Source organism: Leptonotus elevatus, chromosome 2, assembly GCF_054856555.1.
Source record: "Leptonotus elevatus isolate MCC_2025b chromosome 2, RoL_Lele_1.0, whole genome shotgun sequence".
Classification (NCBI taxonomy): domain Eukaryota; kingdom Metazoa; phylum Chordata; class Actinopteri; order Syngnathiformes; family Syngnathidae; genus Leptonotus; species Leptonotus elevatus.
Window position 1 is genome coordinate 21,311,662 of NC_141240.1, and position 22,732 is coordinate 21,334,393.

Sequence of the window (22,732 nt, forward strand, 5' to 3'; positions counted from 1 at the left end):
CGTCAGCACGTAAAGTGCTTACCCACTTGCACTTGGTCAACAACTTCATTGCGCAATCAAATATGGGCTGCTTATCAAAAGCTATCTAAGCTAATGTCTGCATCCAACAAAATCCAATGTAGTTCTGCTTACCTTTTGGCTTTGCCGTTTTAGTCCAGTGGCTTGACTATAAATGTCGCTTGTAAGCCCAGCCTAGTTGTCAAGTCATGGCAGAGTAAGTCGGTGTGGGCAGAATTATGTAAATCAGCAACACTGTGATGTCGTTTGGCAAATTTCAGAACGGCTTGTTCAAAGTCACATTTTCAGTAAGAGACGGCTCACAAACTGTTTACTTGGTTTGTTTAATTTGTCACTTGGAAAGGCGTGCGGACACATCCGAGTCTCAACTAGTTGTGTACAATTAAAACTGATTCAAATAAAAATAAAAACATTTTCAAAAATAGGTGTGATTCAAGTACTTCATGGCTTACGTACCAGGGGGTGGGGTGACATTGCTGTGCAGGCTGCTGACTGTAACAGGGCTCTGGATCGGATTGGTAATGTGTAATGTATTTATGACAAAATAAGTTTATGCCTCTTTGGGTATGGACCTAATGACCTTGAGTCTAACATTTTGGGGAAGTAATGTCATTGGGAGTAAAATATTAAACAGTATTAGGTCAACAGCTTAGGAAGATATTACTTAACCCCATCAGACGGGGCTAAAATTCAAGACGTCTCAATTGACATAAAATACTACTGATAGTGCCAAAATGCATCACAAAGACACAATGAGATGATAAATCGTGCATTTTGTTTTTGGTTCCTGAGGTTCAGTTAAACGCTGGTAGGCCAAAGAGCTGTGGTTCAAATTCCTCCATGCTCTTTAGCCTCAGCGTAGCCTCCTGAGTCAGAGCCGGGTCCAAGTTCTCATCTGGAACCATCACCACCTGCATCCCTGCAGCCAAGCCCGCCCTAACACCGTTGGGAGCATCCTCGAATACCAAGCACTGTGTGGGGGAGACAAGATGGAGGACAACAAAATTATACTATTCCATAAGCCGGCAGAGCTGAGAGCAAAAACAAATGCACGGAAATGAGACACAGAGGCACCGTTTCCATTTTCAATCTGATGAGCTTGACATTTCTCGCAGGAGTGCAGTTGACCTCGGGGAGGCGGTCTAACCATTAAAACTGCAATTTGAAGGAAGGTGCCCCCACCAGCCCTACTCCATTGGCTTTGTTTACATTTTTAGACACTACATGAAAACTCATCTGAGTCATTGTGGGCATTTCAAGAGCCATGACTCAGACGTTAAAATGGTCGGTACAACTACCTGAAATGTTTGTATGTAACTTTTAAATGTATGCTTTTTAATTCATCAAGAGTTTTACGGCATATTAGCAGTGCAGTTTGCATATTGTTTTGTATAGCTAACAAACAAATGTGAAAAATATCACTCACCCATAGGTACGCTTCGTAAAATGTCATAGCGATTGTTATTTCATGATGAATGAAGTTTGCGTTAGCACTCAGTTGTTATTTGTGCATTACTGGATGCAATCTTTGTATCGTTGCCCTTGTTCCTAGCCGCTGATATGAATCTGTTAGGGTTATCGGCAATTGGGGATAGCCTCAAATCGTTAGAGATTTAAAGATAAAGATTTTTGTAAATATCCAGAACAATCAGGGCATAAAGAGTTAGTGTTACGGACAATCTGTAACAGTTGGTAGCGGTGTATATATGAATGACAGATCCTCCAACAGGCCGTAGGTGTCCTGGTTTTCATTTGCCAAATTTGCCAGCAACTCTCAAGAGGGGAAGGTTTCCAAGCACGAATGAGAAATATACGCTAGTAAAATCTGCATCACCTCAACACACAGTGCGACTCTGGAACAAAGCAGCTAGAAAGTGCATGCTTTATTAATAGCCAAAATGGTTTTCTTCACAAAGGAGATGCGTATGCGGAGTGAGTCAGTTTGATGTTCACAAAAACGTGGTTGTTGTATCAGACAGCAGTGTATAGTGAGAGCTGAGCCAAAAGGTGAAACTCTTTATTGACTAGTTGATCTACGTTCCCTAACTAACCTATGGTCAAGGTCAAAGCACAGAAACGACAGATTTGTTTTATTTGAAGGATCTCTGACTGACTGCATCTTCTCCAGAAACCTAGCCACTCATTCGCTTTCATAAATTATTGTCATATTTTGGACAGAGACGACAGACAGTACTTACCTAGTTCTTCTTTCACTGTTTTTGCTAACTATCTTGCGGAACCGCAACCCATTTCATACAAGTACTGTAGTTGCCATCCTCATGCATACACACTATCTGGCTTAATGCAACTCAAGACTGTGTGAGTTTCCTCCAGGTGCTTATGCTTCCCCCTACGGACCAAAGCATGCCTTTCAGATGGATTAAATTGTCCACTAGTGTAGTTTGCTTTCTATTTGGGTCAGTCTAGTCATTAGTGGGAGAAAAAAAGTGCAAGACAAAACTGGATAAAGGCTTCTTGATTCAGGATTTTTTTCATGTCATTTCATGTGGAAAACTCAATGCCCATCACTGCCGCCTCCCCAAAATCAGGATGCAGACTTGCATCACTCCGGCTACTGTACTAGATGCAATTTATTTTTTATCTTAAATCGGAGGGATGAATAGATAATTGCTGAATGAAAGATGGAGCATTTATGAAAACTAATGAAGTGATTATTTGATTCAAAGCACACATTGCAGTAGGGAAAATAATTATTAAATAGTTATTTGAGCCCCTGCTGGATTGTTTACTCACTTAAAAAAAATTGCTTAAACAGGTCCTTAATTTCTTTATCTCATTTTTTTAAAATATTTTTTTAGGAATCATGGTAATGGCTCCCATCTCCCCTTCCGCCCCCAGTGTTCCATCCCACCACGCGGCTGGAGGTGGGGTGGGAGCGGGTGCCCTCGCCGCTCCGCTGTCCTGCCCCTCTCCGGCACGATGCCTGGGTACGGGGGGAACCCCGGGGTTTGGGGGTCGGGGTTTTGTGGGGCTGGCGGGGGTCTGGGGGGTCGTGGGGGGAGCGGGGGATTGTGGACTGGTGGGGTGCCTGGCAGACCTGCCGTGCCCCGTTCTGCTGCGTTGGGCTTGGGGCGCGGGCCGTGTTGGTGTGGGGGGCGCTCCTGGCTCCTGGGTTTGCTCGCCGGCCGGTGGCCCCTGCGGGGCCCGGGGGTTGTGCCTTGGTGCTGCCGTGGCTTGCTCTGTCCTGGCCGGGGTCGATGGCTCCCCTCTTTGGTGAAGGTTTTCATGCATGTCAGATCTACCACACCAGCATCTATCGAAATTCAAACACAATCTGCTTCTTCCTCTGGTCGTTGAATCGGTGGAGGCTGATGTCTGTGGATCTCACTCTGCTTCATCTATCCTTCCTTCCTTTCCTCAGTCTATCCTTTGGTCTCTTGAGGTCTCCCTAATTTGTTGAAATTTAGATGTTTCTGGGGTTGGTGAAAGATTCTGGTTGTTAACCCGGTGGGTAGTAGATGATGTCTGGTCGGTGCTGGATTTCACTTTCCTTTCTTTTCTTTGATCCTTCCTCGGGTCTCCTGACAACCTCACGACTCTAGCTGGATTCTGAAGTATTTGGTTTAGGTGAAAGATATGGGATTTTTTTTATAGGTTTTAGGTGAATTAATGAGTACACACGCACGCACACATACCTGCAGTAAGATTACTGAATGAACAATACTGAGCTCTAAAAAAAATAAAAATTAAAAATTAAAAAATAAATAAAAAGGAATCATGATATTAGACAAAAGTAGTTAGAAATGCTCCTCAAGTCATAAAACATTGCATTTTATTGAAATAATTATTGGATTCTCTGCAACTGCCAAAATTCTGACTCCCACAAAGTGGCTGGTGCTAATGCAGCACACAAATTTACACAATCAACCAACTACCAATACAGCAATCCAATCCAACTTTAATGCTACTAACACACAAGGTCGAAAAATGTAATTGCACACTCCCTTCTTCACGTACACAACGCGCGCATGACGTCAAATCGGCAGACAGAGCCCTGCAGGAGTACCCATTGTGAACATGCAGCTAAGGTGTCAATCTGATAATTAGAAGACATCTTAGTCATAAATGGTCATCAATATTGCAATTATATTTGGGGCATATTTCTACACTGAACAGCTTTAAGCACTTTGAAAGCACGCACAGTGCACCAATGTACTAACTATACAAAGTGAAAACAAATAAATTGAGAGGCTGACATAAAACACAAAGGTGGGTACTCCTGATCTCATTATGTGTTCTAATAAGTTCTTGCCATCCTATTGTTAACAGCTCATTCTATTTGCGTGCAGCATAATAGCTAAACGCTACTTCATCATGTTTGCTTTGAACTCTGGGCTTCATTAATTTAAGTCTCGCGTCTCAGAGCCCTACAGGTCTTATATTCCATCAGCATTTCTTCCATGTACAGTATTCAGAATTGAAACCATTCAGCGATTTACAGACCAGTAGCATGATTTTCAAATCTGTTCTATAGCTGACAGAGTCATTGTAAAGGTTTTAGGTCTGGAGTGAATACTGTATGTTCAGATCCCTTTATTCTGGTCAGAACCCAAGCAACAGCAATCTGAATGAGCTGCGGCTGTTTAATGCTTTTGAGGCAGTTCGGTCAGAAGACTGTTAGAACAATCAATCAGTCAGGTCCGAATCTGGCAACACGGTTTCGGACTTGGTCTTATTTAGTTTTTAAAGGCAGTGACTCCAAGTCTTTACTAACAAGAATCCTCTTTTATTTATTTATGAAGGATAAGGGAAGAAACACAATGTACAGAGCAGAAACCTGTTAATGATTTGAATAAAATTGGGACCTCAGTCACCAAGACAGCAGTTGCCTAGAATATTGTCATTCACCCAGGCCATTCCATCCACAGGGCATTGAATTGATGCAAGCGGACAAGTAAAAGCAGTTTGTTACACACTGTGCCTTAATGGACAAAAAGCTTTCAGTGCCCATAATGTCCCCTGCTCAGGACAGAATGTCTTAAGTTTGCCAGTGAACATTAAAATGACTCTGAAGGCTTGGCAGAAAGTGCTGTGATTAGACAAAACCAAAATCAAGGTATTTGTTTTAACAATTTGACCCATGGTGTTCAGATGAAAAAAACAGAGTATGACCAAATGAACAAGATCCTCATAAACAACCGTGGAGATGTAAAGTGGCAACATTGTAAAACATACTGTTTTTTTATTTTTGTCACAAAGTCAAAATTGGATGACAACAACTGTTTGCGAGCATAAAAATGGCTTGCGATTGTCTAGCAAGCATCTGCAATATTTTGCAACCTTGACCAAACCCTGACGAAAAACCAACACTCGCTAGCCTGCGCCGCTCAGTGAGGTACAAGCTTTAAGCCTATGACACTATGTGAGGTACGGGCTTTATAATAGCACTGATAATAATATTTGGGAGTTACAGTTGCACAGGAAATGATTCAAACCCCACTGTAAATGACAGTTTACAATGTACAACAACAATTTCAACTCATTTGGAATGAACCAATAAAAACAAAACAATTGAAACAGTAGAATATAACTTGTATAACTGGAAGTTGATCCAAATTTAACACTGAATTCAATCTCCAAATTGTCAACTGCTTGATTTGGGTGTGTGGGTGAAATGTATCATACTGATTACTGAAGTATTTTCAGTTTTTCATTTCTCAAAATATTTGGAGGACAGAAAGACACATACGTACATTAAGTGCATTCCAAGCATTATTATTCATTTGTACCCTCAATCTAACTATTTCAAGTTTGGAAAACATGCTATGGCAGTATGTAATACATCTGAAAGCTGAAAGGTTCTAAGCAGGTGTTCATCCATGTGTATTTTCTGGAGAACTGCCAGTGTGGGGTGGAATTCATATGAGGAACTATTCGCGTCAGCTTTTGCTAAATAACGAATGTCAAGAAATAAACCATATTGACCCGGATTATATTTATAGAGCCATATTTATATTTATTTATTTATTTCATTTATAGAAGCAATAATACTGAATGAATAAATGTCCCCTTTGATGTAGGTCCTAAACACATTTTTAAGAACACCTCTCAGTATGAACTAGATTTATATAAAATGGATATATTATGTACTCTATTTTGCACTGCTGTCAATAATATCAACACAAACTGCCAAAAAACTGCCATGCTCATTGATGCAGAAAATATTGCTGTTATTGACCCCAAGATTGCACAGCTGACAAACTGAAACGCAAACGGGAAGACGTGTACATCTGTGTGAACGCACATAAATCACCACTCGTTCGTGTCGTTCTGTTTGAGACTGAAAAACACACTACGTGCATCAAGCGTGTACTGCGAGCAGCGGTGGGTGAGTAAGTGGCAGTGACAGATTGTCCGCAACATTCCTTAAATGATCTTGAAGCCAAGGATAAGCTCACGCAAGGAGTGTTTTAACATTTCACCATCGCTGCTCTCTGTTGCAGAGATCACATACAATAGCCAGTTTTAATGATAGGCTCAAAAAGAGGAAGCAAATATAGTAGTTTATACCAGAGGTGGGAGTAAGTCATTATGTGCAAGTCGGACTCGTAAGTAAGGCTCAAATTATTGTGGCAAGTGCAAGAGACACAGCCAAAAATCTTGCCGTTATATTTGACTTAACTCTCTCCAAACAAATGCATATTAAGAACATTGCTAGAACGGTCGGGGGGTTGTTTTGCCCTCTTTGCAATACAGCCCATTCCATCCATGTGTGACACACCAGAGTAATTTGTTACATGTCGCCTTGACTTATATTTATGCTTCTTCCTGGTCTTCCCATCGCTAGTATTAAAAGCCTGCAGTTAGTACAAAATGCTGCAGCAAGACACTTTTAGAAGTTGGATCAAATTCCCCATACACTGGTATGCTGGAAGGCACTACCTATTGAAATTACAGCAGCTACCTCTGTACAAATGTTTCAAACTCATTTCTACACACTGGCGTTTTATTAAATCTCACCTAGTCTGCAATTATTCTCTTGCCCTGCCTTCTCTTCTACCTCTCTTCCCCGGTAGGGCTAATGGGCTAATTGAGGCCACCGTAGTTGCTGTGGCGAGTTCTACATTGAGGAGGATCACATTCCGCTGGAGGCGTCACATGGACTCTCATGCTAGTTAAACCAGCAATTTAAACAAACACATTTATTGAGTTTTTATACTGGTTAATATACATATAAATTATTTAACCAAAATTATACTTTCGATGCTATAACTGTGATTTTTATCCAGAATGTGTAATGAATGTCCCTAACATTGAACTTGATGCCCTAATTCCCCAACCGTGCATCAAAGTTACCAGGTTCAATTTATTACTATATTATGTTTTTGTTCATTTATTTTACATTTTTATACGATGTACAGCACTTTGGTCGCACCATTATCTTCTCTCAAAATAAATTTGGATTAAATTGCATCCATGAATTTTCAAACTTTTCGGGAAACATGTTTAGTTTAGTTTGTATATAGTTTACCTCCATTAAGCTTGAAATGGCTCATACCTCTTCAAAATAGTAGAAGAACAAAGCAAGCTAACTGGTGCACTTCATGACTTGCACCAGATGAGGGGAAGCTGGCAGTTTCACTTTGCCATTCACATATAATATTTTGTCTGAGCTTATTTCAAAGGCGTACTATTCTTGAATATTTTAGAGAGTTGCAAGAAAAAAAGTGAGCCAGTCAAGCCCTTTTGATCATTCCTAAGGAAGGTTTTCAAAACAATGTGGCAGCATTTTAAGGCTGGGTTCATAGTGCAGGTCTAAGTTCCCCTCTTGCAAATATGTGCCTATATGTCCATGTCAACACTATATCATGCATTTTCTACTGACACATATCAATTCAATAACATTTACTGCACAACTCAAACCACTCACATGCCCCAAATGCACAGGGAAAATTGTGTTACTGTCATCTGAATAATAAGGAAATGAATGTCAAGGTTGACCAGTGGAGTAACGCCCCATTACTCCACTGGTCAACCGTGGTCTTCTAAATACATCTAACTCACCATATAAAAGCATATTTAATGTAAATGTTAATGACTGTAGTTTTGGGTAAACGTGTAAAGTTTATTGGCCAGTTTATTTTCGTTACAGTGGAGCTCACATTGAAAAAGGTAAAAATAAAAATAAAATAAAAAATTTAAGTCTATTTACAGTTCAGTTACATTGGCCTACGACAGCGTATTAGGGTCACGTATAAAAAAATAATAATTAGATGGTGGGGACAATATTCCGCGAAAAAAACTCGCAAATTTGCCACTGTAATAATGCAAATCTGTGACCTTATAAAGTGGCAAATTTGCGAGAAAAAAACTCTTACGAGACTGCTCGGATGTTTGTGCCGATATGTATTGCTTTAGCAGAGATTAACCATATATATGAGGCATTCGTTCTTTGAAGCGTTGGGTATGGCCAGCAACAAAGCTTTGTGAAGGTCCACGCCCTGAGGAGCAAGCATTTAAAAGTTAATTTCTTAAAATGTATAGATAATTGTACATTTATGTTCCAGAATTATTATTTACACATTCATACATTTTGCTATTTTAGTAGCTAAATTGATGTGTCGAATCTGCTGCATTTACTTGCATTTACCTAAAGTATGATGCTAGCTTCTGATTGGTTAGTGTTAGTCAGATGATAGAGGATCAGGAAGTGTTGTCGCTCTAGCTGACATGTACGTATATGACGAGAAAAGTTTAAATTAAGAATGAATTCGTCTCCATCCTGCCTTTTCATTTTGTAAATCAGAAAATAATCCTCACATTAGCCTATATCTACGCTATGTGTATTTCTTGTAAGTTTCTGAGTTTTTTTCTTGCAAATTTGCTTGCGACTTTATAAAGTGGCAAAATTGCTTGCCACTTTATAAAGTGGCAAATTTGCAAGTTCTTTCTCGGAATATTACACCCCCACCCCTGAAAAAAAAAATTATAAGTGGCCCTAATACACCTTCGTATTAGCCAATAGCTGATTCAAATCTGATTATTATTTTTTTCTCCACTTATGAGACACTAGATTCTGATTTCTGATCTGGGGATGTGTGAATACTTTTTTTGGTATTGTTTTTTTCAGTTGTGATCCAAGACTTAGGTCCATAAACTGTGGTGCAAAAAGGCCTTATCCCTGAACATCCACACCATCAAGTTCCTCTGTGTTGTTTAATTCATTATAAATATGCAGTAAATTTGGCCAAACGATTTAATGATTCTTTTTTAATCATTTTCCCACAAACTCAATATTAATTAAAGGACAATGTTTTGACAAGTAATGGCCCATACAATGTATTACAGCTTTAAAATGTTGGGCCTTTAGTTCCCCTTTAAAAACCTATCTGATGGATTTGTCTTACATTTTAACATAGTCTCCTAATTGCTTTTGTAACCCCAATGCTAGTGTGTCTTGGCTGCAGATTGCAGGTGGATATGGTGAGATTTGTCTCACAATAATGGGCCAATTTGTCTTTCAGAAAGAAAAGTTCTCGTCCTAATTGTAGCTGATTTGAACAGCTAGATTATAACAGTGTTCTCAGTGGTAATGCCTTTTTGATTAATGACTGGAGCAGACTCAGTTTGCTCTGCTTTGTGTCGGTGTAATCGTGAACTCGCTTTTATGTTACATTAATCTTACTCAGACGTTCAAGTGCACCTATGGTAAAATCTCCTGTCTCATCATGAACGCAGACTTTGAGTTTTGAGAGATGTCGCTCTTGTTCTCAGGAGTGAGCAAACTTTTTGTTCTTTCACTGAGATAGCAGCGCTTACTCAATGTTACTCATCTGTGAGGCCACTGAGGTGCAGCTCTCAATGAGAGCTTGGGGGTTGGCCGATGTTCTTTGTGCTGCACCTGCCCCGTTTTGCATACATGAAATCACACTGTATGACACTTGCTTTGCTGTGAGGAATATTCTATAGATTTGTTTTTAAATTAGAACTCCCATTGTTTGAGTTGATAATCTGTGACTGACCGTTCAGAGCGAATGAGGGTGACTCATGTTGTACTTTTGGGTCTGTGCCACTCGATTTAAACTTTATCGATTGAAACCAGGCATAAAATTAATTTAAACACACAAACGTTGGATTAACGTACCCTGACCAATTAGCATCAAAATTCCTCTCAAGTATATTTGTTTTGTTTTATTCATTTTATCCTTTCGGACACATTATTACAGGTTACATCGATCACATCATATCATTTGCAACATTGGCATCCGAAAGAAGGGCTGACGGGTAGAAGCCATGGCTTATTAGAAACCAGTCCCCATCGATTCTTACTATACGCATCAGTCATATACATTGATTATGAAGGTCATTGATTCATATCGTTATCAATCCCAGACTTAAGTCTGCACACTCCTCGCTCAGTTCATCTTGAGTAATATCCGTGTACAAATTGCAGCTAGTACCAATCATTTGGAATTGGTAAATTGGTTCCCGGACGCCACCAACAGGCTGACCCAACCAGGTGAGCAGCCAAGGCAAGCGCATGCTCGTTCACCAGTAGCGTCTTTGCTGACCTTGGATCAGCTTTCACACATGTTGTGGCTTCCAGAAGAGTAGATCGGCTTGCATTCTGCCCATTGCGTCCAAAGAAATGTTCACTCGATTCTGGTCAGCTTAGCCACCGGCCCACCACTGTTGCCAGCATCCAAATGATGCTTAAGATCTTGACACTCCTTAGCGCCCACCAAGGCCACCCACCAGCTAAGTAGGCCCGTCGGCTTCATCCCGGAACCAAAGAAGCGTTTCCACCGCAGGAACTTCGGGGTAAATTTACGGGGCCAGCCCCATATGTGCGCGTTTCCACTGCAGGAGCCTTCCACATTTACAGGAACTTACGGGGACGAAGCCCTACTCAAGGGTATGTACTCCGCCGGCCCGATAAACTCCCGATTGAGCTTTCGTGCTGATTGGCTAAAAATTATTTAGTATAAAAAATTATCTTACCTTCATGCACGACGATGATGCATTCTCTGCTTAAGTCTCTTCCACCAAAACAATTATCTTAATAATCCTTTACCGATTTTCGTTCCACTCTACTATTAGCCTTTTCAAATGATTCATCTAGACGCCGTCTCCTCTCACTCTAACCATCCATCCCTGCCACATACATAAAAAAAGCTGTTTTTCTCTTTCCTCGTTCTGATTTTTGCGGCGCCGTGCTTGGGTAACGTCAAAGAAACCGTCGCAAGGCAATTACGTGTCGATCGAAACTCGTGACTTGCGATTCAGCCGTTTCAAATTCTTCTTCATCTCCTCTTACTCAAACCATCTATCGACGCCAAGTACATAAAATAAAAAGCAGAGAAAAATAGCAACCACCTTAAGTTTTTCTCTTTCCTCGTTGTGATTTTCGTCACGCAGCGCTTGGGTGACGTCACGGGAGAAACCGTCGTGCGGCGTTTACGTGCCGATCGAAACTCATGGTTTTGTGAAATGGGTCGTACTCCGCAGTGGAGACACCGCCACAAGCGGGCCGGCGGTTCTTGCGAAAGTCCCTACCCTCCTCCCCATACCCGAACGTCTTGCGGTGGAAACGCGGCTCATGTCTACCAACCCATTGTAAATATTTACAGCAGATACATTTCAGCCACAATACAACCTTATCACGACAGCCTTGCATGTTGCAACAAATGTCCAAAGAGAAATAGAGCCAGACAATGTTTACATTCTTACAGGAACAGCAATACATGCTATCAATGCAGGTGTATAAACAAGAGTTAACCTTTGCAGTGTCAGCAAGTAATCATATCTATATTTACATTATTCAAATAAATAACAGCTCCAGTTTTGGGTTGATTAGTAATAGGTTACAATCATTTCCTTTGGGTAAGACACAATTCACATTTTAATGATGTGAGTTACTGATTGCAGTTATTGTCTCTCAAACTCCGCCAATTCTTCCACTCTTTTCACGATCCATATTTTCTTTTCAGCTTTTGTTTGAATGAAGATCCGACAGTCTTTTGTCCATGTGTTCTCGATAAATCCATTCTTTCTCAAATGTCACGCCCTTCTGGCAATGTCAGTATTTCATTTTTGTGAGATTTTCATTGACATAGACATGTTTAGCTTCAAGCTTGTAGCTCTCTCTCAAAAGAGCAATCTTTTTCTTCCTGTCAACAAACCTGATCAGAACTGCGGGTGGTCGTGTCCCCCCCAGTTGGAAGCGAAAAGCACATCTGAATGTCCGCTGGATCCACAATTAATCCCAAATCTCGGAGTCGAGTTGTTACTTGCTGTTCCACAGTCTCGTTCGCTGAAACTTGGTCAGAATTAACTGCAATTGTGCCGGCCGCAGCTCTCGCCGGAGGGCCGCGGCGCGGTTTAATCTGGATACCTGTAATTATCCCATTGTTGATACGAAGATTCTGTTTCTGACAACGCGTCGATCTTTTTCTTGTGTCTCTTTCTTCAACTGCTGGATTTCCTGCAGAAGTGGCTCGATGCTTTCATTTTAAGTATTTCGGTGACCATTTCTTTGAGTTTTGCAAGAGAAGATTTTATCTCCTCAGTCTCCCCAGCTCTTTTTCCGCCAGGCATATTGCAAAAATGTAGTTAAAAATCCTAATGTCAACAAAATAGAAGTCATCAGTGAGTACAGATGCGTCCTTCCTCGACAGATGCGTCCTTGACTCCCATCTTCTCTTAGAAAATGAGAGTCATCTTTCTGCCCATGTTCCAGTAAAGACCAACAAGGAAATAAAATCACGCTACATCATCTTCATCATCACGCTACAAGAGTGATGGGCAAACTCAGTCCTCGAGGACCGGAGTCCTGCAGGTTTTGGAAGTTTCCCTCTTTATTAGCTGTGCTGGAGAACAGAAACATCCAAAACCTGCAGGACTCCGGCCCTTGAAGACAGAGTTTTCCCACCCCTGCGCTACAACATCAGTATAGTGGATTGTCGTAGGAACCAGGCCGGTTTGCAAAAAGTTAAAATCAGCGTATAATTGATGGACATTATAAATGCATTGAGAAACAAATATGCATAATTACTGATGTTCAATACCACATTTCAGTCATTCAGACCAATACCAGTACCAGCACTCAACTCTTGATTATTCACCAATACTGATACCAAGTACTACTAATAGTACTTTTGATGCATAAAATTTCTATTAAAGCAAAGGATGTTTGGGTGTTTTATGCCTTTTCTCAGTGACTATGTTTACATGCAGGCAATAACCCTTTTAAAACCTGAATATTGGCAATATAAACATGAATATGCAAAAACTCGAATAAGAGCCCCTCATAACCCGAATACAAATACTTTTTTTTTTTTTTTAAACATTCGGAATACCTCGATTGAACGGCGCATTGTTTTTCGCTGTGCTTTTTGTTTGTTTTATTTTCTACCCATACCGAGGAGGCATATGTTAAAATAGTTTGAATGTATGGCATCTTGTATCTGAGTATCAAGTATCTCGAAGTCGGGCTGAGTGTCCTTTTTTTTTTTTTTTATTAAAGTATGGTCACCCTCGGATACGTTGTACACTCGCCTGCCGACACACACATTTGTAATTGGTGTGTGCGTCTCAATTTGCGACCCAAACCTGCGTACCCAAACCTAGAGCTCACTGCACGTCACTGGTAATAATGCACTATAAGCATCAATATAAACCTTAAAAATACTATATACATATACTTATATAAATTGCATTTTATTGCACATATGTATGATTATAGATTTAACTCAAAAGTCGGCCATGCGGAAATTGAGTTAGCATATAATTGTAGGTATAGCAACACATTAATAATGCACTCTAAGCATTAATAACAAATAAGAAATTGCATCTTAATGGGCATTTAAAAGGACTGACGGGATGCAGTTCACTATATTATCAGACTGATACCAATACCTGGGAAAGAGATAAACCTTCAATAAGTGTTTTCCATGAAAAATAAGTGGCTATACTACCATTTTCAGTGGTATTTATTTGGCCACTGGATATTTGTGTTTTATTTTATTTTTTTCATTTTATAGAAAATGTGTATCATATTTTATGAAAAAAAGGCAGGGAAAAAAACAGGAAATTGCCATTAATTTCATTTCATTTTTAGGAGAAATACTATATCAGGATATTTATCGTTATTGGGATATAAAATGATGTATATCGGGATGTCGACTTTTCTCCATATCGCACACTTCTAGGAGGAGATGACATCGCAGATAAGCAAGTGTCCATCAGCCGAGAGGACACCTGAATAGCTCATAAACTAGCTAGTGGCTACCGCCTCGCCTTATGTCATGGTAACCCCCGTGACAACCCGGTGGGATATACTCCAGCCACTGTATAGTGGATACATTTTCACAGCTCAAAAATGGAGGGATGTGTAGGCATAAAAAAGATGCTGGACATAGTCTATTTGATTGAGGATTGACAGTTGAGTGACGTGGGGTTTCAGTACATACAGCGGACACAACTACAGTATTTGAGAGCGGGGACAAAGACTTGATTTTTCACAATTTTGAAGCCTTATTTTTATACAGGTATATTTGCAGAATTTTTTTTTTTTAATCATTCAAATTTGGCAAGGTTGTTTATAACAATATTCTTTGTGGTGGGTCATATTTACAAAATACATTTATTTTCACTTGATTTACTTTAAAAAATTTTTTTTTACTAATTTCTATTTTCTTTTTTACTATTTTCTATTTCTTTCTATTTTACTATAGATCGCTGTACAATAAAATATGGTAATTCTGTGGAGAACTGTGCACAAGTATTGTGTCAAAATTATAGAAGAATGCAGCTTTTTTTCTTTCTTTTTTTGGACAGCAACACTAATCACAAGAGTCATCACAGCTCTCCTCTTTGTAAAGAAATTGTCGGCCGTACATATGAGATGCACAGAGCTGTAAATTTATCGCTTTTACCCCAAGAAGGGTGCCCGCCCTGACACGCACTCACAGACACATATTTAGTTTTGTCACAAAGTCTGAGCCAGTGACGCATCATCATTTATTATTCCACTGAACACTCCGCCGATTCCCCCTCTGAGCTGCGGTTTCATATCTCATCAAGAAAAATGCCAGCCCAAACCACGGCTGTCTGCAGATAAAAAAAAAGAATCAGGTGTGCAGTGCCACAGGCAGACCTATTAGTAGGAAGGAATCCTTTAAAGTGAATGAAGAAGGTCTCTGACAGTAGAGCTGCCAAATGCCTTAAATGTACCTGTTCAATTAGACCACAAATGTCAGGATGATATGAGAAGAAAGCCATCATCTTTTCCTTCACACAAGCCTATGTTGTCTTTTGTCCCTAGTGATGCGTTAAATATAATTTGAGTTGTGCTCAAACGACCAGTGTCATTCTTTCCATGTACAGTATTCATCTGTATTTGATACCTAAAGAGAGATCACAGGAACCCAGTAGACGTCCCTTTCCCTCTTACTGAAGCCAGTTTCTGAAAATATATCTTACCCATGAACTGAAGTCATGCATCTTCCAGTGACCAATAGAGCTGAATCAGGTGTTTTGCAGCACAAGCACTAACAGTAGAAACAAGGAGCACTGCTGGGCACCAATTAATTCAGTCTTTGTTAGCGCAGCCACATCAACACAATTGGGTCTTTTTTTATGGACACACCAGCATTGCCTTCGTTTTCAATTTTACACGTTGCAGGTTCTTGATCGGCACACTCCAGCCCCCTTTATTTTTTTCATCCACAGTAAAAAAAAAAAAAAAAAAAAAAAAGTCTGCCTGCATGACTGTCAATAGAACACAATTTAAATTTAAAGCTAAAATAGAGAAGGGCTACAGCTATCGAATATTTTGGTATTCCGAAAACTCAAATAATCAAGTATTTGAATAAAAACAAAAATACAGATTTTGCTGGGTTGAATAACAAATACAAATGAGAAAATAACACATTTTAATTAAGAATAAAACAATCATTTGGTTTTCATTTTTAGTTAACATTTCTACTTAAATTTAAAATGTGCATAGAAGCAAACTGTATTTTGTTCTCTTGAAACATTAATGAGCTTTTGGGCTATATGCCATATACACACTGTCAGCGTAATTAGAGGTTTGTTTGTTTGTTTTTTAGCGTCTTTGATTAGCGATTTAACAGGATTTTAGGGCAAAGTTGTGTTGATGGTGGTGGCAACAGTTTGTGACGGCAATATAAACTGGCCCAACTCCAGTTGGCAAGACGAATTAAGTCAGCCGCCACGTCACCACACGCTGCCCGGTACACCTTCAAAATAAAAGCAAGGCACTGATGTCCATGGTACGGACTTCCTGAGAACATGAGTGTCTTTGTGAATTAGAACAGCTGTGTACTTGTTAACTTCCCCTCGACTCCGATGTGTTTCCGTGATCGCAGCACAAAATGCATCTTTCCTAGCCAAGCCTTCACAAATATCCAACCGATGCATCTTTGGTTTAATTTAGGTGACAAGAACATCATCCGGGTATTCTGTGCGCCCTTGCTTTATGCATACTTATATTCGAACAGTACTTCAGTCACGAGTCACGATTGATGGCGTACAAACACGATCCATACTACAATACTGGAAGACTTGCAATTAATCCCAATTTGACATAAATATTCTCATTAGGATTAATTATTGCATATGAATAATTTATTTCAAAGTCTGTTGAGATATTGAAACCTTTATTAAGGTAATTAAGTACAGGCAATTGTGCAAATGTTTTAAAGATTTAAACATTTCTAATTGCCATGTGTAAGCAAATGTTAACCGTTTTACTGAGCTGAAACAAGAAAACACTTATCTATCAATTTTCTATTGAATTTGTTCTCATTAGTGTTGCAGGTGATCTGAAGCCTATCCCAGCAGACTCTGAGTGAAAGGAGGGGTACCAGTGATACCAGTTCTGATTATTTAGGGTTATCAGAGGAAAGAAGCCTGAATACTTCTGGCTGGTTTAAAAAAATACAAATAAATTAAAAATGATACACAAATATGCACACTTACAATGCCAAGCAGGAGCCAATCATAACCCCAGCTGCAATGTCCTGCCTGGAACTCAAGTGGGATTTACAATAACGCCGCAATGAACAGTGTAATGTATACGGATATGTCTGTCTGTCTGGCATATGAGACGCGGCAGTATTCAATTGATGTAATGTGACAAAAACGGTTTAATTATTTTGAATTCTGTCTAATTACTGCATTTTTGTAGTAAGTACGGTATTATGGAATGCTATTTTTCATAATTGAAATACACATTACAAGAATTGTTGTCTTTTGGGGGGACGGCTGGAAAAAAATCGATTGCATTTCTATTCATTTCAATATAATGATTTAAGATACTTGTGTTTTGAGTTACGAGGGTGGTCGTCACGGAACAATTAACACGACTTAACAATTTCCTTCCTAAAGGTTACTTCAAAGAAAGCTACTGCACAATAAATGCACTACACCCTTTAAAATTATAGATAATGCCATAAGTGCACCCGAGCAGCCACTGAACCTTTCAGTACTTTAAATGATTAGCAATATAATCACTAATACCTAGTAAGCATGCTTCAAAGTGAGTAGGTTTATAGTTATAAATAGCAGTTAATAACAGTCTATTTATCCTTCACCCAAGAGGGTTAATGATAGTGAGGAGCTTGGCTGTTCTAATGGGTTCAAAGCTGTGTACTACAGCCAGACCTCAAGTCTCACAAATTGGCCTGAAACACATCCATGCTCGTATATTATTGGTACTATAACAGTCTCAAAATGTGAGTAAAGAGCGTATTTCTCCACTTTCCATTTCTTGTGTCTATCAGTATATTAAGTAGCTTTTTTTTCCTAGCACTTTTGTCTGTGATCATGCTTTTAATTTTTTCATTTCCACTGATTCCTCGTTGACCAGAAAATATATAACTGAAAGGAAATTAATGTGAAGACAAACTTTAATAGGTTGTACCTTATTAAATAATCACTCATTCAATTTCATGTATTGAATTTTATTTTCCTACTCTGGCTGATTTTATTTTAACTGTCAATTGATTCACTGGCTCACTGTTTGTAGGACATTCAGCAGAGTACAATGCTGGCTGCTATATTTTAAAAGTTATTGCTTTTACCCCTTAGGTGCGTACCAGTTCGCAAGTAGCCACCATATCGTAACTTGCTCCAAAAAGGATGTCGCTGCTTTCTCTCTAACACACAAGTGCGCGCACACACAACACACAAAGTAGCGTTGTGTAGGAAAGTTTATTTGTTGGTTGAACGTAACCCCTGTGACACAATCATTAAATCATGAACTTAGTATTCTTGCATTAAATGAATTATGACTGATGGTGAACAACAGCATGAAGTGACAGCAAACAGCCGCAGAAGCTAACGTTAGCTGATCCTTGCCACACCCCCTCGCACCAAATTCCCATGGCATTTCATCAATAATAATGTGTTTTAACACTTAGGCTAATTAACCTTTGTATTGAATAAAACTTTGTAAGCAAGCATTTGGCTACGAAATAGAAAACATATTAAAAACTTTACAAAAGCCTTGATACACCTAGTACAGTATATCAAAGCTAATGTTAGCATTTGTGTTTATTTTGTGATGTCTTGCAGTCTATCCTCAAATAGTGTGAGCTTGTAAAAAGATCACAAAGTTGCTGAGACGACCAATCTGCATTCTGTTTGACTCCAATCTGCCTTACCCCTTCCCGGAGGCTGTGCTCGTTTGATGCAGGCACACACACTGTACACTTTTTTTCTCAGCTACACCGTCTCAACTACCAAGATTTGTTTAAACCCAGTAACTATCCACAGTATGTACTGTAGTATCATCACTGTCTTTTGTCATCCACATGTTTCTCAAAACAAGCATGCATTTCATTCCAAAAACTTGACATGATTAAATATTAGGAAATAAATGCTCACAGTATCTGGAGAAGTCGGGGGCTTGAATCTGCTGGCGCAAACCAGAAAGGAGTCAGGTCGGGGTTTGGAATTCTTCACCTCAGGATCGTCTCCCAGAACAATGTGGTTGAACAAAGCAAAGAAATCTTTGTGCTTGCTTGTCTTCAAGTTGAATGTTGCACCTGCTGAGCTGGTCGCTACAGCGATAGGGATACCGTGCTTCTTCAAATGGTTCACCAGCCTCTCCACACCTTTTAAGACAAAAGTGATCTTACTCAACGTCATCATTGCAAGCCATAATACTTTCATACAGAAGGAATGCATCTGTGATAACATTATCAGAGTATAGAAAAAAAAATAGTACAGCAAAGTCCTTTTTTTAAACATGGGTGATACTTCCAGAATCACCAGCAATAGGTGAAAGTCTGCAATATAGAGAATATAAAATGTGCAGCTATAGTTTTAGCCAACACGTGCGCTCTTAACATTTCAACTTATTAATAAACACACTTTCTTTATGTGTGTAAAATACTGTAGAATTAAATATGGTATATATTGTAGTGTCTTTGTATTTGTATTAGCCCTTAAGAAGCGGGTCCTGGTGAGTGAGGTGTCTGGTGAACTGTGCCTAACAGCATCTCCTGTGTGAGTGGCGTGAATTATTCTACTGGAATTAAATGAACGGCGGAAAAGCGCAACAGCAAATGCGGCTCTTTTTTCTTTTTCCATTAGACTACACAATGTAACATTCAATTAAATGGACACGGTGCTGCTCTTTATGGTCTACATGTTGGGTCACCTGCGGGCAGTATAATAATGGGGGCTTGAAGGATTACCCACAATATAGAAAGGAAACACGTTTCCTTTATTTTTAATTCCTATATCGTTTATTAGGATCTTTGTTTTGCAATTTACATCTGCCTCCATTATATGGTATTCCTCCAGAATTTTCTTACAAAGACAACACAAGGAAGAAATAAAAACAAGTACTGTTCCATCATAGCAAGAACTCTCTGTTAGAGTCGCAGTATGGTGTTTGTGTTCTCTGTTTTGTTCTCTCCAGGTACTCTAGCTTCCTCCCAGAGTTCAAAAACGTATTTTGTGCAATTTTGTCAAATCCTAGTGTTTGGAAAAACAAACATCTTGGAAGACAGGAAGTAAATTGGTCAATACTCCTTGGCGAACAAACGAGGGGGTAAATTGCATCAAATAAAAGTTCAGGCCTACCGAAAAGAGAGTCTCCCCTCCATCAATTGCAAAGACACATGGTGATGGAAAGGTACAAGACCAGGGATGGGCAAACTCGGTCCTCGAGGGCCGGAGTCCTGCAGGTTTTTGAAGGTTTCTCTCTACCAACACAAGCAGATTCTAATCAACAGGATCGTTATCAGGCTTATGCAGAGGTTGCTGATGAGCTGATCATATATCAGATGTGTTGGAGAAGGGAAACATCCAAAACCTGCAGTACTCCAGCCCTCGAGGACCGAGTTTGCCCACCGCTGTACTAGAGTTTGCTTAGAGCAGTACTTCAATTCCAATTGTAAACATCTTAAATACTTGGACTTGTAGTCCTGTTAGTGTTTACCATGACAAATTAACAAAAACGGAAGTATATACAGTACTCTAAGCCAATGATAAATCACACAAACTACATTCATTTACATGATCACAAATGCAATTGACCGTCCAGGCCTGTGATCAATAATTCAACTCTTCATGTAACATGAGTACATGATTGTATACATTCTGGATGTATGGTGTTGGTGCTCACGGATCCTCAGTTTTAAGTGCTTTGCAGCTACGTTGTGGCATCTACAAAATGTTCAAACACCATGTCAATTATTCACTCAGCACTCAGTCCCTAGCACTCGCCAATGCTAAGAGTCACGGTATAAAAACATATTATTGACACAAAACAACTAATAACTTCCTAGCTCTTTCACGGTGTTTTCGAAAATGAACATAAATTGTCTGTGTGGAGGGGAGGGGTTATATACTCTTGATCCTATTTCTCTATTTTATTTAATTACAGGTATATTAGGGCTGCAGTTTGTAATTGAATTTTATTTTAATAAGTACAGACTGGTTTGGTCAGTAATATGACAGAAAATAGGTAGTGTTGATCACTGTTTTGATTATAATTGATTATAAAAAGTAATTATAAATTAATTTGATAACAGTTGTTGATTCATCATTGCAATCCTTAATTATATTTACCAACTGAAGTGTCAGGTGAGCACATACAATCAAAAAAGAAAAAGTCCAAAATTGAAGAGGAAAAAAAGAAAAGACTATGTGCAGACCTGGCATGAGTTTGGCTGAAGGAAATATCCTCTCCTGTATTTCTCTGGTTTCAGTGAGGAGTTCCTCTGCTGTAATAGGAAGGTCCAGAGTGTCTCGGATTGTTCGAGCTGCATCCAAAGCCTTTGCACCCATCACTTTGGCCTTCACTTCCCATGTGTATTTCTTTCCAAAGCGGTCACACACTTCCTGGAAGGACACAGAGTAAAGTAGCTCTGTGTCTGAAATGAAAACACATGAATAGAAAATTATACACTTTGAACTAAATACATGAAAACATGCTACATGTAAACATATTTATAAATAATAGTGAATTTTCAAAACAGTGATCACAAAACAAACATTCTAATCAAAGGTGTTTGTGTGTGTTTGGGGGGGTTCTCTGAAAACGCATGTACGCTTACGGCACATAAACACTGATAAAAGCGAGTCTTGAAAACATCCCAGACAAGAGACATTACGTAACAGCAGTAATAACGCAATGCTTTCACTCCGACAGTGCAATTCTGTATTATTATTGTGTTCGTGCGGTTGCTAAAGTAACATAAATACTTAAGTGTGTGTGTGAACAAGATTTGCCGAATACCTAATAACAATCCATCCATATCAAATATGACATGGCTCACAGGTTTGTAGACGCTACCTGTCACCGACATGTTTGGAACTTTTACTTCCGTGTTGGAGTGAGTTATAAGCGTAACCGGAAATACGGCGAGTCAGAAGCGCCAAATCATAATCAGTGTCAATTTCCACGACGGACAATATTTAATTAATTCGAGAGTAAAGCAATTTCCAAAAATTAAAAGCAACAGGTACAAGCATCCTTCGTCCTTTCAGCCATTTCGCTCTTGAACTCCGGTCGGGAACGGATTGTTTGACAGTTGTTATTGATTTTTATTGAATTGATTTGGTATGTGTATGCTATTCATACAGAAATTGCTGTTTGCACTGATTGCACTTTACCGGTCATGTATGGGCGTTGCTTCGGTCGTGTTGTTTCTTGTGCCAATATACACTGTCTTTTCTTAAACCTTCTATGCTCTTAGTTCTTTATGTTTTGTTTGTCTTAAATGTTGTTTACTGCTTGCTGCAACAATAATTGTCCTACGGGGACACAAATAAAATTGAACTTGAGATGTTTGGGTCAAAGCAAAAAGAAAAAGAAAAAAAAGGGGGGTGCAGGGCAGGTGCTCAAAGTTGAAAAGGGGGTAGATGATTTTTTTTTTAATTAACACATTATTTATTTATTTATTTATTCACTTATTTATACTCCAATTCTGATGACTTCTTGGGTGAACATGAGATCAAGCTATGCCGCCATGACCATCATCATCATCAAACTTTATTTGACAGGGATAATGCAGTCAAGTATAGTTACAAACTTGCAGCTGATGTGATGCATAAATAGAGATTATAGCAAATGCAAATTCCCAACTACAGTGACTCCCTAGTTGGGCACTTCCACAACATTGCAGTACAATATAAAATGTGAGTTATACATCAATTAAAAAGGCCTAAGAAACCACACAATTCAAAATCAATAATCCAATATTGCATTTAC

General features: G+C 39.2%; 1 protein-coding gene across 1 annotated transcript; it reads right to left on the reverse strand.

The window, feature by feature from the left end:
* Nucleotides 1-322: 322 nt before the first annotated feature.
* On the reverse strand, nucleotides 323-21,860 carry pudp (pseudouridine 5'-phosphatase). Its single transcript, XM_086066869.1, has 4 exons — nucleotides 21,758-21,860; nucleotides 21,174-21,392; nucleotides 18,892-19,121; nucleotides 323-989 (listed from the first exon to the last, which is right to left on the reverse strand). Exons 1-4 carry the CDS (start codon nucleotides 21,825-21,827, stop codon nucleotides 813-815), a joined length of 696 nt encoding a protein of 231 aa, XP_085922995.1. The 5' UTR covers nucleotides 21,828-21,860; the 3' UTR covers nucleotides 323-812.
* Between the last annotated feature and the right edge of the window lie 872 nt (nucleotides 21,861-22,732).

What these genes read in the sequence shown, in the direction of transcription:
- pudp (XM_086066869.1), bottom strand. Translation starts at nt 21,827, where the DNA reads ATGTCGGTGACAGGTAGCGTCTACAAACCTGTGAGCCATGTCATATTT. An exon ending in TTCAGCCAAACTCATGCCAG is followed by an intron (nt 19,122 to 21,173) that starts GTCTGCACATAG and finishes TTGTCTTAAAAG; the next exon opens with GTGTGGAGAGGCTGGTGAAC. An exon ending in CCCCGACTTCTCCAGATACT is followed by an intron (nt 990 to 18,891) that starts GTGAGCATTTAT and finishes TCCCCCACACAG; the next exon opens with TGCTTGGTATTCGAGGATGC.